This window comes from Pleurodeles waltl, chromosome 1_2 (assembly GCF_031143425.1).
Source record: "Pleurodeles waltl isolate 20211129_DDA chromosome 1_2, aPleWal1.hap1.20221129, whole genome shotgun sequence".
Lineage (NCBI taxonomy): Eukaryota > Metazoa > Chordata > Amphibia > Caudata > Salamandridae > Pleurodeles > Pleurodeles waltl.
In genome coordinates this window covers 43,662,343-43,675,575 of record NC_090437.1, presented here as the reverse complement: position 1 = coordinate 43,675,575, position 13,233 = coordinate 43,662,343, and the positions used below count along the sequence as shown (strand labels likewise).

The 13,233-nt window shown below is 40.0% G+C and overlaps 1 protein-coding gene across 9 annotated transcripts in view; it reads left to right on the top strand.

Annotated features, from left to right (window-relative positions):
• The window catches only part of PTPN13 (protein tyrosine phosphatase non-receptor type 13), a 1,045,801-nt gene that overhangs the window by 313,484 nt on the left and 719,084 nt on the right, over positions 1-13,233 (top strand). For all 9 annotated transcript variants that reach the window (XM_069236135.1, XM_069236143.1, XM_069236122.1 and 6 more), the window contains exon 4: positions 11,538-11,603. In XM_069236135.1, the coding sequence (XP_069092236.1) occupies positions 11,538-11,603 (66 nt within the window). The remainder of the gene's footprint in view (positions 1-11,537; positions 11,604-13,233) is intronic.

Here is a 13,233-nt window from a genome sequence, read left to right as displayed (position 1 = left end):
TTAAATGCTCTCCCTCTTCTCCTTTTTATTGTTAAACCTCTTTGTCATAACACAGCCAAATATGAAGCTGAAACCTGGAAATAGGGCAGAATGGGGAGTAGGGATGCAAAAAACAGATCTCAGTCTTCTTATGATATTTCAGCAGGTCTGGCCGGCCGTAAATTTCTAAACTGCCACTAAAGCTCTTTCGGATGGTGAAGTGTTGACTATGGGTCCATGAGCAATGGTCTCAAAAGCTGCAGAGGGTTTGAACAGAGGTCCTAGTGATTGGTGATCAGAAAAGCATTGTATGGTACCCATCTTTCTTTCATTTTAGTCTGAATCTGGACTTTCTTGATCATTTGGTAGAGTAGTGGAGATAAGTAGCAATGACTTTCTTTATGATATCCTTCCAGGAAGGTAGTTGCATAACCTAGGCTGCTGAGCAAACAGTTAACTAGTGAAGGATTTCAGTATATTGCTTTAGATTTTTCTATTAATCATGTACCAAATGTTCTCCCTGTACCCTTACAGTAGAACCAAGGCATCTACAAAGAACCAGTGTTGCATAGGGGTTATCTCTCCAGAATGCTGCAAGGGAGGGCGAGTCAGAACAGGAGGGTGAGATTTGTGGACCAGAACTCTGGTACCTCAGCTGTCTTGGCAGGTTGAGCCCCTATTGTGTCCTTAGAGGAACACTCGCATGAACCAAGCTTTTGCCTTGTTTGTTATGCCCAAAATTACATATTTAGTCTTTCTGTAAGCACTTTCGCCGTGTTTTTACCGCCCCCTGTAATTGAGTACATGGAACTGTAGTTCTCATTCTTGCCATGTTTTGGTGTGTACGTGGCTTTATATTGAAGAAATGAATGAGTAATTTCGAATTAGTCTAAAATCTCCCGAGTCCTCGAACTAACATAACAAAGTGAGGTAATTTTTTTGTTTTTTAATAGTCCACCTTATGGCTGCGGTTTCCGAAAAATGCTAGTGCCGCGTTTTGGAATGGGTTAAAGAATCAAGCAACTTAAATACTTCTTGTTCAATAAGTGAGGCAAAGCAGGACACTCTTACAGATCTTACAGAAGTTAAAAGTAACTGACATTAAGGAATCGAGCCAAATGCAGAAAAAGCATCATGTCTGCTGATACCTATCTTATTGCCAGTCGCATCTTAAAATGTCCTAAAGGAAACAATCTGACCAAATCTTTTCCATCAGAATTATCTAATTGCACGTCTGTCGTAACATTTTAGGGAATAAACACATATTGATGCTATTTTTAAAGAAGTTATCCTTGAGTGTTTGTCTCGGTAGTGGATGAAGAGGTCGATACCACTGAAACCGCAGTCGCATCATACTGAAAGCTTCTAAACAAATGCACTCTGAATCAATGAACCGCTGGTGATAAGGAAAGTGTCCCATCGTCCATCATGTGCTTCTTGACTTGCAAGCTCCACGATTTCACAAAGAAAATTTAAATGACAACATTACATAGGAATATTGCATATTTAAATGACAGCATTACATCGGAATGTTGAATATTCGGTGTTTTAGGCAACATTCCATGCCTATCTCCCATACTTCTGCAGAGCTGAAGTCAAGAGTCAAAGACCGACTCTCATTGTATATTAGGCCACAAATGCAAGTTGAATGGAAGGAATTTTACCCGCCTAACTTCCTGATATTCTTTATTTTATTTATGGTCTTCTCAATTAAATTACCATGTGAGTGTTGCCCATTTTTTTAATTTACCAGGAGGAGGTGATAAATTATAATTCTTGTACAAAAGCATTATTTAAAAATAACCACGACTTCCTAAACCTATCCCTTACCCCCTTCAATCCAAGTGCCTGCAATGTGGCATGTGCCATTACGTCATAAATTTGATTCATAAGAAATTCTCCCAGTGACGCATTTGTATCCGTAATAACATAACAGTAGTAGTAAAAGAGTGAAGCAAATGTAACTTTTTTAAATATATCCTCACTCGTTAATAAAATGGTGAATGCAACCTTCATGCACAACAATATGGACTAATGATAAAACCACGAAGTAAATATTTAGGGCTTGATTACAACTTTGGCGGAGGGGGTTAATTTGTCCCAAATGTGACAGATATCCCGACCACCATATTACGAGTTCCATAGGATATAATAGACTCGTAATACGGCGGGCGGGATATCCGTCACATTTGGGACGGATTAACCCCCTCCACCAAAGTTGTAATCAGGCCCTTAGTGTTATCAATCAGAACGAAGGGAATTGTGACTCCTCTGTGGGTTTCGTTTAATACGCTTACTTTATGCACTCTTAACATGAAAAATATAACTTTTGCCTGTTTCCATTTAGCTTACCATTTCAGTCCCTTCCTAACTAAGGCATCCTCCTTAAACCCAAAACATGTTTATATGGACATTTAATTTTTTCAGACATTTTAGTGAGATTTTTATTTTAGATTTATTTTAATTGATTTTTGAAGACGTAGCCTAAGAACACAGCACAGGAAGCTACTGCACAGGAATGGTTATTACACCTCTGAAATCAGGCTGCACTAGGGATCTGGTGAATTTAATCTTTAGTGACGGGACAGAGGGAACATTGCTGAGTTGCTGCTGTTATTTTCGAATTGAGCGCCACTGATGATGACGTGGAACATGGTCTTTTGCAACCTGTACGTGGAGGATAGCAAAAGAGAGCAAAGCATGGCTGCAAAAGAAAGTAATCGATGCAATATTCTGTTTTAGATACCCTTTCAATTCTTTTATTTGAGTGCTGAAGGTCATTGCTTATTTTGATGGATTTGTATTAGTTTCTTGGGTGCCAACGGTTCTCTCATTATCTCCGTGTTGAGACTAGATGCTGATTTATTTATTTTCCTCTCCACAAACCACTTGAATTCTCTCCTGTGTAATTGTTAGGTTTGGTCAAGTTATCTGCTTTAAAAAATTTTTAGATTGTGCCACGTTCAGAGCCATATGGATATAGATTTTGAGATGCAAAATTTGGTAAATCTTTGATTAGAGTTCTGCATACCTTGAACCAGGTTGTAACATGACCTTCTGAAGTGTGGCATCGGCAGCATGAAGCTCTCCACCTCCTGAAATTGGAACTTTGACTCCAGTCTCAACTCGTGTAAAATACATCGGGACACATATCTTCAATCACTTTACTAACTCTCAAAGTGGCTCTTAAGTACCACACTCTCTAACTGCTGCTTTATATGCGTCACTCCATTCTCATTATAATACTAACTGAGCTAAGTTCTACGCACTGTTAAGTCTTTTTTTTTATTTTTTATAATGCGTGCATGTTACTGCAACTGGTTGATTTCCCCTCTCATCTTGATTAAACTGCATGTTTTTCCTTTACAATATTGTACTGGAAAGTGCCCTCAAAGCTTTGAGGTCCAGGCATGCTATATATATATATATTAAATATATTAAGTCAGATAAACAAAGTTTTAATGAGAGGGGGTTAAACCAGTTTCATTCTGCATAATATGCATCAGTGGCATAATCTGTAGATGCATAGTACGTCAGCGATGATATTGATAATGCACCACCATTTTGCATGTAGGAATTAACTTAACTGGACAGGCAAGCATTGATCCTGACCAGCTCCTGATGGCTTTAAATATTCGAGTCTGAGGAATGAATGCAGTCTCCAACCTGCACTTGTGCTCACCTGGGTTGCAAGTTTTGAGAATTTGAGCTACTCTCATTTATGATTTTAATAAACTTACGTTTGAAAAAAGTAAGCAACCTTCTTTAGTGTCGCTGCTTCAATAGGCCTAGTGATAAAGTCCCCTTGCCCTACATTATAAGGCTATGCAATTCACAGAGGAGTTCTGCAGCCATATAAAGGAGCAAGGCCAAAGGAGGTGTCTCTTTATAAGGTAAGGGAACGCCGAGCTAACTTGCAATATCCTATAAATGTACAACAGAAGATATGTTATTCCTTATAATACATGCTCACACCATCACTCTTGCCATTAACCTCTTAAATCATTAGTCTGGCTTTTTCCTGTTCATTGCAGGCAAGAGAAATAAACGGAGAATCTTTGCTGAGAAACTGAACAATCCAAAAAGCGGTGAATACTTTTTGCAAAAAAAGATTTTAGAATCTGTTTAATATAAGTCAGGTTAAAAAATGCCCTGGTTCACGTTGTGTAGAATCCTGCAGACATTCTATTTTTCCTTCAAAGATCTACAATGTGGAAAAAAATAAACATGTTGCCATAAATATTTCCCGTCTCCTGATCACCTTGTAAAGAAATATGTCAGAAGAAGGAAAAAACAGTTCCTGTTTTCCTTGTTTAAATTGCTACTGTAATTATGGCTTGTGACTTGCCTTTCACCCTGGCTGTCAGCAACAGCCGTTCAACTGTAATTGCTTATTAAGGTTGAGCAGCTACATCAACAGGCAACTATAGACTTTACAAGTCGCCTGTAATAAGGAAATTAGAGACGGTTATTTATACAGGCATTGCTGGCTGCATTGTATTATTATATAAATACATGTCCACAGCAAGCTGCTGCGGTGGTAACGTACAACAGGGCAGGGTTTCTCCAGTATTGTCTGCAAAGAGGCCCTGTATGAAAAAAAGGACTGAGAACCTCATCTGAGAGCTGGTGCTAGAAGTGAGAAGCATCGGAGAGGAAAATGTTGGAAGCCCCAGTCTCCAAGAACAGTAGTGGCAGAGCGAAAATATTTGTAGCCTTAACTTCTATGAGTGTTTTTAACATTCACATTTCGTGCTGAAGTCTCAAACTCCACACTCAGATTACCACTAATGGTGGGTGAAAAATTCCGCTCTGCCGGCGGAGTTTGCAGAATTTTGCCCACTCTGTCTTCCGCTTTGGGCGCAGAGTTCTGGCAGAATGCACTCCGCCAACTGCTGCATGAAGATGTTTTTTCTTGCACAAGGCTCGCCAATGTTGAGTTGGTAATCACGAGTCAGAGTGTGCATCCCGTAGTGCGATTTTTTCAGTGCTAGATTTCTTCCTGTGAGATTTCTCAATGCAGGTGATAGTGGCAGGCTGTGACAGTTTGCGTTGAGAAAGCTGCCACTCGAGTAGAAAATCTACTGGAGCAGCTGAAAGAAGAAGCATCCTCTGGTGCACAGCGTGGTGCCGTCCACACTGATTTTAGAGTGCAGAAGAAGCTTCTGATGCTAAAAATCAGCACAACATGCTTCAATTCCTTTTACTAGCAAAACTCCACAGACTCGTGGAGTTTTTATGTAACTCTGTGGAATTCCACGGAGTGAAACTCTGCGAGTACCGCCCTACCCTGATTGCCACTGAACAAGGAAATGTATGTGTGGACACAGGTCCCCTTTGTTGCACTATTGTGGTTTATAACATATAGGTATAAACTAAGGAGCTAAAGAGGGATAGGAAAACAGAGGGCCACCTTCAGCTCAAAACTACATCAGAAAAAACAAAACCCCAATTTCAATGACCACTTTCAAAACCTTCTATTGAGCACTAATGACAAAGTCCCTATGACAGAATCAGTTCTAGGACACAAACTTGCTCTGTGTCAACTCGGAGTCAGGTCATCTACCGGGGTGTATTAGTAGAACAAAAAGATATGGTGCCAGTGGACACTACACCTCTAAATATGTGTGTTAGTAATACATATAGGAAGTGCCTCACGTAAGTGACCACCACAAGCTTGTTGGCTGACAATGACCATTTGGCCTACTCTGTCATCATTGGCACTTTCCTAATGTAGCAAGAAGAATCCCAATCGCCTGTATATCTCTAACTATGCTGGGTTTCTGTCATGGACTGATGATAATCTTAGCGATTACATCATTCTCCTGCACCCTGTTGTATATGGGTCCTCAAAATACAAGTGTTGGTTACATTCTCTTGATGCAAATAGTAATAAAAGTGAGTCCATATGGCATCCCTCACATTCTTTACTATATATGCCCAGGCTCATGATTAAAAGCACACTAACATGTTTAGACCAAAATATTAAGAACGGACGTTTTTAACACTTTGATCTAAACATGTTGGAGTGCAGGTGTCTTTATCCCTCTCCCTCTTCGTACTTCTGTGTACCCACCTGGCAAACAAAAATGCCTCCTTAGGCGTTAATGGGGTCACTCACAATCACACCTTTATTACCCTTCAAAAAAATGTTTAGTCTTAAGTCACCCGAATCAGTTCATATTACCTGAATGTACACATTTTTGAGTCAAGAAGTCTACAGGTCTGTTACTGTGATCTCCTGTTTCATTCGCGTGCTACAATGTAGTATACATTATCCATGACCTCAGTCCTTCGCCATATCCTAATTCCTGTTCTTATACTTGACAGTTTATTGTTGACTGAGATTTCTCTTTTTTCTTTTTGGTCGTCTTCCTGTAGGCACCTCTTAAATCATCCTCCTTTTTCCAACTGCTTGTTTTATGTGTTCTACTTACCCATCTTACACCTCTGTTAAAAAATTATAATAATAATAATCAAGATTGGTACTCCTCGTCAATATATGGTGGTGAAATATCAGCTGCTACAGCCACTTTTTTATTTAAAAAGATATACATTCTGTAGCATCCCTCAAAACCCTTGAGCTTAAGTATCACAGTCACATATCTAACAAATTCTTCCTCACATCATTCATTTCTTAACTGCAGTCTGCAGATATGTAAATCATGTGCAGATTATATTGTAGTTGTAAACAGTGCTTAGTTTGTAAATAAAAACGTGGCGGAGCCCAAAGCTGTCCTCTGAAACATGCGGCTGCTGCATTTAATTGTGCGAGCACAGAATACTGTTTCAGCCTAATCCTAAATCCATGTCGGCCTCTTTAATCCATTTACAGCCAGTCCTTACCCCTTCAGCTCACTGTTGCAGCTTTCAGTTTTTTCCCTTTGTGACACTTTTCTGTCTTTCTTTCCCATATGTCTCTTGCTCGCAGTAAATGCTTGAGGCAGAAAAATAAGTGCTGGCCCCCAAAAATAAGTGCCGTACCCCTCCACTCCACCGGAGACCACCTGCTCAAATTAAGCACTGGTTTACCTCAAGCAGTATTAACTTCACTTGCCTATCCTTTAGAAAATGCTAAAAAAGATTTCAGCTGATCAGGGGCACCCACAGATACAGCTGCATGTGAGAAACTGGCACAGATTCTAAAATGTTCTCATGTTCCCTGCCTTGATTGGTTATTCCCTCCTCAACAGGTAGAGCTTGTTCTGATCTCAATTGTCATCATGATCTTTCTTGGGGAAGTTAATGTTCTTAAGATCATATCACCATAATGTTTAGAATATTGACCAACCATGCCCTTTTTACAATTTTGGGAATCTCAAGCAATTGATATATATTGTATTTCCACATTATAAATTGAAATGTGACACCTTAAGGCCCTAGACACTCACTCCTCATGTTTATCTTTCACTTTTCTGATCTTCAACTAAATTAACATTATGCATCTGCATCATCATGTCTGCATAGATGCTTCCCTTTGTCTTGTCAAAGACCTCTACTTTCATTTTATGGAGTCCCTCAACCACTTGCTCCCTGATTTACTTAATCTATGATAATTTGCTTTGTTGCACCTCAAGTGTTAACCACATTTTCTTTGATGATGGTGGGTCACTTTTTCAACCACCATAAACATGCCTTTCATAGGGGAGGTCTGTCTAACTGCTTAGAATGTGGCTTCTTATTGTTCAAAAATTGGGTCCTCGCCCCTCATTTACCTCCTGGTTGTGCCACCAGCTGGACTTCTGCAGTAGAATGTCTGTGTTTTCTTCTTTGCAACCTATCTGTCTCCCTCAATAGGGTCTTTTCACATATTCAAGTAGTTTCCTGTCATTACTGAGATCTTTAAACTCTGTGCCAATCAGTAGACTTAATCCATTCAGAACTCTGTTACCCTCAGTCACGATCCTGCACAGGCATAATGTGCCACGCTCTTATATTGCACTTAATGTAATGGTTGGTGGAACCTTTTTTCTTGCTTGCATAATGGTTACGGAGCTGATTTTCTCCATGTCTGAGATTGTACCTCCAAGCGTCATTTATGCAGTGGCACTTCACCTTTCAACAAAACCAACTTTCCAATTATGGTTCAATCCGGTAAGCTTTTGTGTTGTCTTCTCCTGCCAGCACAGTGACGCCATTGAGCTATACTGGATCCCAGCCAGTAACTGTATTTTACACTATTTGTCCTATTTCTTTGTCAATTATTATGTCAATCATTTGGGTCTTTTCTCTTTTTTGCGCTCTCTCGTCCCTGTATTACTGATTCGTGTTTTTAAAATCTGTAACGTCTTCATGCTAAAGCTGAGAAATCATCATAGCCATATTATTTACAGCGATTGATTAATGTCACATTGCGGAATCTTTTCCATGTGATGCTTCATTCGCCTGCATTTTCTCCAGGAACAACTATTGAACAGTTTCCTTCAAAAAATTCCTTTTATTATTTACCATTTAAACCCTGTCCAGTTGTCATATCTGGATAATGTAAATAGGTACATCCTACAGTCTTGCTCTTGTTAGACTGGCCTCTTTTTGTGATGCTCTGTTTCTCTGAAGCCCTCCTTACTTTCGAAGCACTGTGTGGCTCCCAAAGCAAAATCTCAGCCCCACAATGTGTTGAACTCACGAACTTACCAGATCAGGAGAGCAGATTGGCTCTTTATTGAAACCGCATTAATCAAAAAGACAAATAGCTGGATATTCACCCTCCCGGCCATCAGGACAGTATCTGCATATGATTGCTTTAAGAAAGAATGAAAAGGTCCATTGTTCCTAGGCTGCATCGTTCCCTGTGGGAGTGGTCCCCTTTGTAAACTGCCTCCAATTTTGGAATTTGTATGACTCCTTAATTAAGTCCGTCATATTTATGCATTGTTAAATCTGGCTATTTTTATTATAGTTTTAATGTTATACATTATCTAGTTATTAAACCTACATAATGCACAGAACTTTTTGTGTAACCACAAAATATTTTAATGATGCACCGAATGCAAACTTGTGGTGATATTCTATAACTTTTTTGTAACAAGGCTGAAATATCTGCGTTTGTCTTGGTGCCTTTCTTCTTATCCTCCTAATGCGACACGTTCAGTCCTTGAACTCAACAACAATCAATTTTAGGGTTTACCTGCAGCTTAAGTGAGTATTCAGGCATGGGACGATTCCACTTAGTAAGCCTGGCAGTGTACCAGGCTTAGTTAAGTGCATATCTGCCACGTGCCTTGCTCTCTGATTCTAGCTAAGTATGTGTAGAGTAAAATTTCCAGTTTTCGTTGAAGATTCTAATCTAGAGCTGATGTTGCTCTCTTGGCTACATAAAAAATGTACTGAGAGGTTTTGTGCCTACCATGTACGTTTAGGGCCAGCTTTTCTGACTTCTCAGTTATTTATGTGCTTAGGTTTTGAGTTATGTGGATACATTTTAGGGAGAAGAGTCATAGTATATTAAAGTTTCTAACAGAACTGCAAAATTAACTTCATGTTCAGTTCTAGCCTTTGTATTGAATTTCGATAAATTTGCCTTTGGTTACTTTTTTTTCTAATGGTAACCTATGGAAAATATTATACACACACACACACAGTTTTGAGAGTACCCAGAAAGCATATGCCAAATGTAATCTTAATGTGCATTATCCTTTGTGGACCCCTGCAGAACCAGTGGAGCTTGTATCACTAACCTCTGGAATGTATTCATCAGGTGGTGTGTTACAGTGGGGGTGGGTGGGCGTCTAAATAAGACCAACTAGGACAGCTTGATATTTGATCCATTTCCACGTTGTGTTGTGGATCCGTGAGAACCAAGCTTGAGCTGTGCCATTGCATGGTAAATATGTGGGCGTCTCCTCTGTAATATATTGTCTAGTCTAGATGTGTTGAATGTGTATCCTGGAGGGCCGGAATCCGTGCTGGAGTTTGAGGATTTCCACATAAAATAAATTTAAATAAATTTAAATCCAATTAATCTCTTTGGAACACACTTACCTAGAAGGTGGTTATTTTGAAAATCTGCTACACATTAGGTCGTTCTCGCCCATCCTCACATCAAAACCTCTGACCTTCTCGGGTTTCTTCCCCAATATTTGCTGTAGTAAACCATACAACATAACAGAGATATAAAGGATGGGATATTTAATAGAGATGGTAGTTTATGCCAGTGATGTTATACAAAGTCCTTCAAAACGGCGTTAAGATTTATAGGCAGGGGAGAGGACGATTGCTGGATGGAAATTCCTGCCAGGATAAGGCCCCACGGCATTTTAAGAACTCCTCAAGTAATACCAGATTTCGGCTGATGTATTTAAGTATGCTACTTCACTGGCTCATCACACTGAAAATCATGCATAAAATGAATCTAAAGAATAGCAACACGTGTCCCCAAATGCAGCATCCCTAAGTCACCATTACAGCATTTGATGTGTTTCTGCCCCAAGTTACATCCACACTGGCAGAGTATAGCAGACTCCCGCAGTCCACAAAGCTGTATGTTGAGCATCCACAAAGGCATGCTTGTAGCTCTTCAAGGTTAGGATTGGATGCGGAAAGGGGCCTCTCATCTCACACTACTGTTGCCATAGAGGAGAATGGAGATAAAATGGATGGATTGGAATTTCCAAAACAGACAACTAGACTTGGACACTGAGGAGAGGGAAACGACTGATTAAATGTACATTAGACTAGCATGAACCTGGTGAGCGACCTAGCTGACTGATAGATTGACATTCAAGATTGTCCTCTGAACCCAACTTCTCATAACAACTACTGGCTAAAACCATCACATCTATTCCAGCCGGTACCAACGTAAACCTTGAGCGAAGGTGTCACGTCCATGTGTCTAGTACGTAGATAAAATCGTTTTGTACATTTTAAAGTGCCACATAAATTCCATTGCCTTGCTTCTGAGAGAAACCGTGCAGCATGTCGAATTGTGTCACCTGCTTTGCCTGTTGATATAGACTCCACTTCCATGCCCACCGTGTTAGGCAGGATTTTTTCTTATCTCAAAATTGATTGATATTTAAAAAAAAATAGTTTGTGCAGTCTTAATATTCTGACATATGGTTTTCTGTCCAACATTGAAATACAGACATTTTGAATGTATATTTGCTTGTCTCTTTAAATTTAAATACACCTTAGGCTGCTGTTCACTTCCATTCCGTCATTGATGTGGGCATTTATTTTCTGGCTCCAGATTTAAGGATTTGCTCGGTGACATCTTGTTTGTGGCTTTTACATGGTACTTCTCCATACTGTCAGCAGGGAGGCTAGGAGAATGAAGGCCTGCCACGCACAGTTTAAGTTTAACATTTTGAGAACTGAGATAATAAAAGTCTATGCTTACAATTCTGAAAGAACTGTACCATCCAGCCTTAGTCAACTTACCAGGAGGAAGACTTGGCATCAAGAGACCAGTTGTTTTCATCTCATCTTCGATGTCTGTGGCAGCTCCACAGGGGGAAAACTGGATGATCGGCTGCCCGACCTCTGTATGTTTGCAAAGAGCTTGCTGATATTTTACGTTTAAACCAACAGAAATGTATGATGATTTTTTTTTTTTGCAGATTCACATCTATTCTCTTGGTATGACGCTGTATTGGGGCGCAGACTATGAAGTACCACAAAGTCAGGTAAACTGCACCTCTTACACTTCATTATCACATGCTCCATGTTGGTTAATGATTTGTTTGACATTTTTTTGTTTAGTAACATATGTTTAAATAATTTCCAAACCATGTCCCTCGCAGTTTCTTGTCTGATGTCAAAGATTGTGTACATATGATTGAAGTATTTAATATTTATCGAGTAAGCTTGTTCTTTTTCTGTATCATTCTGTACCGCCTAGTGTTCACTTTGGAGAGAATTTTCCGACTTCTTCAAATATAGAATTCTGCAGCTCACTGCATGTTCTGTAAATCTTTGTTCATGCTGTTGTCTCGACAGGTGCAGGGTTCGGCTCCCTGCATCACCCAACCCTCCTGCCCTCTTGGGCAGGATCACAGGGGCTTCAGGAGACCAGTCATGGTGGCAACATATTGTGAGGTATTGAATGCTGAAAACCCAGTGCAGGGCTCTCCTGGGTAGGCAAATGCTAGGGCACAGAGTCCTGTGCAGGGTTCGTTCTCGAAATCTGACTTTGTACTCCCAGAATTCTAAGCACTTAAAAAATAGTCCCCAGGTCTCCAGCATTCAATTTCTGCTGAAGATGTGGGTGTACAGTTGAATATGTCAGTTAGGCTAAAAGTGCATGAGGGAGAATATGGTAGACATGACTGAGAACGTGGGCGGACTCAGTTTTCTGTTGTAATATCTTTTTAACAGGGCACCTTGGAGTCTAATTCTTCTGCCCTGATGCCTCTCCGTGTAATTTCCCTCTCTCACTTTTCAGCCTCATTTCATTCTTCTGCTCTCTCCAGCTCCCCTTTCCCTAGCCTGCTCATTTGGTAGCAGCCAACTAGCTTCCTCAGTCCCTCTGTCCAGCACTCCCCTTTCCTCTTCAGGTATTTATTTTCCTTTCTTTCTGCCACCCTCAACTTTGAAGCCGACATTTGATGAGTGTAAACGGGAGGAAGCAGAAGAGATGGAGAGAGCAAAACCCGTGTTCTACATTTATTTCCTATAATACTATCGCCCTCATCTTACCCTTTAACAATGAGATACAGTGCCGTGGAAATTTCTAACATAAGCGATGTAATACTGAAAAGGATGAACATGCAGCTTGTGTGCTATGTGCTTTATCTGGGATATAATCGATCCAGGTCGACATAGATAAAAACACCCAGGCTCTTTTCATTCTTGGGAAGCTTAGTTTTTTGTCATTCCGTCTTTAGAAGTCAGAATAGGCCTAGGATTTTGGGAGCAATAATCTACAGTTAGAAAAACTGGAAGTCAAGTAAGCACCTGACCCTTTCTTAGAGCAGATCTTTCATTATGTCCCCAAAATAACAATCTGGGGTTTTGAATGACATTCTCCCCAAAGAGTAGCCAGAAACCTCCGAATTACAGTTCGAGTAAATGTTGTGATCGGTTTCTTCTATGAGACTCACTATCATATTTGTACGAGCAACAACTCCCAGAGTCTTAATCTCTTTCAGTCTGTAAGCATGCCATAAATTTACTTAGTGTAATTATATTAAACCAGGCCTATTGCAACCAATCTAAATGTTTTTCTGTATACCCCAGCCTGCAAGCTAGTATTACCCTGCAGTCTGATTCAGGCACTTATTTTACCAGCCTTCAGTCATCTCCTACACCCACTTT